Source organism: Aquarana catesbeiana, linkage group LG03 (assembly GCF_042186555.1).
Source record: "Aquarana catesbeiana isolate 2022-GZ linkage group LG03, ASM4218655v1, whole genome shotgun sequence".
NCBI lineage: Eukaryota > Metazoa > Chordata > Amphibia > Anura > Ranidae > Aquarana > Aquarana catesbeiana.
In genome coordinates, this window is record NC_133326.1 from 699295645 (window position 1) to 699299337 (window position 3693).

Genomic DNA, 3693 nt, shown 5'->3' on the forward strand with positions numbered 1-3693 from the left:
ATATATATATATATATATATATATATATATATACACCGTGTTTATCGGCGTATAACACGCGCCGGCGTATAACACGCACCCCAAGTTTAGGAGGGAATTTTAAGGAAAAAAACTTTTAAGAGCAAAGTTTAAGGAAGAAAAACTTATATTAAAATGCCCATCAATGCAGCGTTATCGGTGTCCATCTGCAGCCTTGTCAGTGTAGCCTTGCTCCAGTGTCTATTGCAGCCTTGTCAGTGCAGCTTTGTCCCAGTGCAGAATTGTCAGTGCAGCCTTGTCAGTGCAGCTTTGCCCCAGTGCAGAATTGTCAGTGCAGCCTTGCCCCAGTGTCCATTGCAGCCTTGTCAGTGCAGCTTTGCCCCAGTGCAGCCTTGTCAGTGCAGCCTCGTCAGTGCAGCCATGTCAGTGCAGTTATGTCAGTGCAGCCTTCTCAGTGCAGCTTTGCCCCAGTGCAGCCTGGCCCAATTGCAGCTTTGCCCCAGTGCAGCCTTGTGGGATTCCCGCGATCCCTGCCGACATACACAGCCGTGTGTAAATTCAAATATGGCGCCGAGACTGCAGGGACTCGGCGGAGCCGAGATACACATGCCCGAGAGTCCTCGGCTTTTCTCGGTGCCACTTACAGTCCCGCCCAGTCCCGCCCTGTGATGGACATCACACAGGTCCAATGGCGGGACTGGGCGGGACTGTAAGCGGCGCCGAGAAAAGCCGAGGACTCTCGGGTATGTGTATCTCGGCTCCGCCGAGTCCCTGCAGTCTCGGCGCCGTATTTGAATTTACACAGGGCTGTGTATGTCGGTGGCAATCGCCGCGATCGCTCCGATCACACAAAATTGGCGGGGATTGGCCTATAACACGCACCCACGATTTTCCCCTGATTTTCAGGGGAAAAAAGTGCGTGTTATATGCCGATAAATACAGTGTATATATATATATATTTTTTTTTTTTTTTCTATATATGTTTTTTTGATAAATATTTTATATTCTATTTCTTACAATTAATTATTATTTTTTATATGTATATTTGTTCAAAATATATATATTTATATTTTTATTTATTGTGGTTAGTGATCCCCATTGTCATCAACTATGATTTACTCTCACTTTTTATGTATTAATTACTTAATTAATTAATCTATTAACTAGCATAAACATATCCTTCCTTGCTAATATAGATATACTTTCTAATGTGTACCTAAATTATTATTATTATTATTCTTTTCCATTATATATATATATATATATATATATATATATATATATATATATATATATATATATATATATATATATATATATATATATATACAATTTTTTTTTTTTAGAGAACATTATGCATTTTATTATTGTGTGTATATATATGTCTATTTTTACTTCCTGGTATGCTGTGATATATCCGTAACACTTCCGGCCGTCCTATAAGTTTTTTACATCCCCTGACATTGTCGCGTGTTCACTGACATCAGCCTACAAATTATTGATGCTGCGAACTACCAATTAGATCTGAGGAAAAAGCGGAAGCTTTGAAACGCGTCATCTGACATGTCCACACGTCACTTCCGGCACACGGAATTCATCGAGTTTGCGATCCATGCTGGTTTGTCCTTCCAGTTCCGGGTCTCTGGCTTCTCCGAGGACACACGGTGCACAGCCAAGTTCAACATCCAGGCCTTCCTGCACTCCCACCTGGCTTCCCCAAGGACATACGGTGCCTAGCCAAGCTAGACATCCAGGTCGTTCTGCGCTTCCCCTATGGCAGTTCACCCAGACACCACTGGGACGCCTCCATCGATGTAACCTTGGACCGCACAGTGAACATGGACTTCTCCGTTATTTTTTTTATATGCCTGATTCTCACTTATAATCTGTGAGTAGCCATTTGGCCTTCTTTTATTTCTCCAATAAATCGTTCTATACATGCTGCACTTAGTTTGGCGCACCTTGTCTTTCTTCTGTATGTATTTCTCTCAACTTAAGTTTCTTTCAAATATTAAAATCTGTAATTTAGGTTCATTTCTGTGTATGAAGAACTCAGTGGGCATGGGAAACAACACACAGGTGACAGTGTTTGTGTTTTCTGGACTGACCGATAATGACCAACTAATCCCGTTTCTCTTCTTTTTTTTCTTGATGGTGTACCTTGTGACCATACTCGGAAACATTGGCTTAATTATTCTTGTCCTTGTTGCCTCCAATCTCCACACTCCAATGTATTACTTCTTGAGTTGCCTCTCAGCGGTTGACCTCTTCTACTCTACAGCTATCACTCCTAAATTGTTGTCTGACCTTCTATCCCTCAGGAAGACCATATCATTTAATAGTTGTGCCATCCAATTTTTCTTTTTTGCTGGCCTAGCAGGAACTGAGGTTCTCCTACTCTCCAGTATGTCGTATGACCGCTACGCTGCTATCTGCCACCCTCTTCACTATGTTTCCATCATGACCAAAGGCAAATGTTTGTCTCTTGCCACTCTTTCATTCTTTGTGGGCTTCTTCCAGTCAGTTGTACAGACCAGCTGCTTGTTCAGTCTCCAGTTCTGTGGCTCAAATATTATAGACCATTTCTACTGTGACATTCTTCCTATACTCCGGTTGTCTTGTTCCAAAACACTTCTTTGCAACATGTTAACTATTCTCTTTATTGGTTCTTGTGGTCTTTATTCGCTGTCAGCAATCCTGGTCTCATACAGTCTCATCTTTACCACAATATTACGTATAAAATCTTCTGAAGGACGACAGAAAGCTTTCAGCACTTGTTCTTCCCACCTTGTGTGTGCCAGCATCTTCTATGTTTCCGTTTTCTTGACTTATTTGCACTCACCTTCCAGTGCCCTGGACAAACAAGACAAAGTGGCATCTGTCTTTTATACAGTAATGACCCCAATGTTGAACCCTCTTATCTACAGCCTAAGGAACCAAGAGGTAAAACGGGCCATCATGCAAGCAATACAGCATATTTCACATGTAACTCAATAAGAAAGAGGAGAACAGTTGGGACATTATATGAGGCGGTGACCTTGTAAGGTCAATTGCCTTCATCCCTATCCATATGTCAAAAAAAGAGGGGAAAGGGAATTGGGACTTTGAATAAAGCACGTAGGTATAAAGAATTCCGTTTATTATATGAATTAACATACAAACGCATAATCATGAGTAAGTGTATATCCAATACAATTATAATAACTGGTACAATTCATAAAAATGTATATCTATACATACAATGTAGATGGGTTGCCACATGATTATAAACGATTAATATCAAAAATTATACATACTGACAGACATCAATTGAATCATAGGGACACAGCATACATATAATAGTTCAATGCATTTTGTGGATTGATCCACTCTTCAGGAGCATGCGCGTGAGTTCAATAAAATATAATAGAAGGAGTTGCTCTACGATCTGATCCTACCCAAGGAAAAAAAGAAGAAAATCATAAATCAGCACTTATGGTCACTCGGACTACTTCAATTTCTTGAAATCTGTCTCCCCTGGATGATTTTCTTGCTGGACAGCAGGCCACTCCCGCTGGAGATGCCCCCCTTTGGGGGTCCCCGATCTACAGTGCCACACTTTTATTATATAGTTAACCTTGTAATTATGGTAGAGAGTGGGTTTTTATACTTGGTTTTATTTTATTTTTTATTTTTATTTTTTCTTTATACAGTATCTCGCAAAGTGAGTACACC

General features: G+C 40.6%; 1 protein-coding gene across 1 annotated transcript; it reads left to right on the forward strand.

The window, feature by feature from the left end:
* The first annotated feature begins 2022 nt into the window (after positions 1 to 2022).
* On the forward strand, positions 2023 to 2976 carry LOC141134318 (olfactory receptor 5AR1-like). Its single transcript, XM_073623891.1, has one exon. It carries the CDS (start codon positions 2023 to 2025, stop codon positions 2974 to 2976), a length of 954 nt encoding a protein of 317 aa, XP_073479992.1.
* Positions 2977 to 3693: the final 717 nt, after the last annotated feature.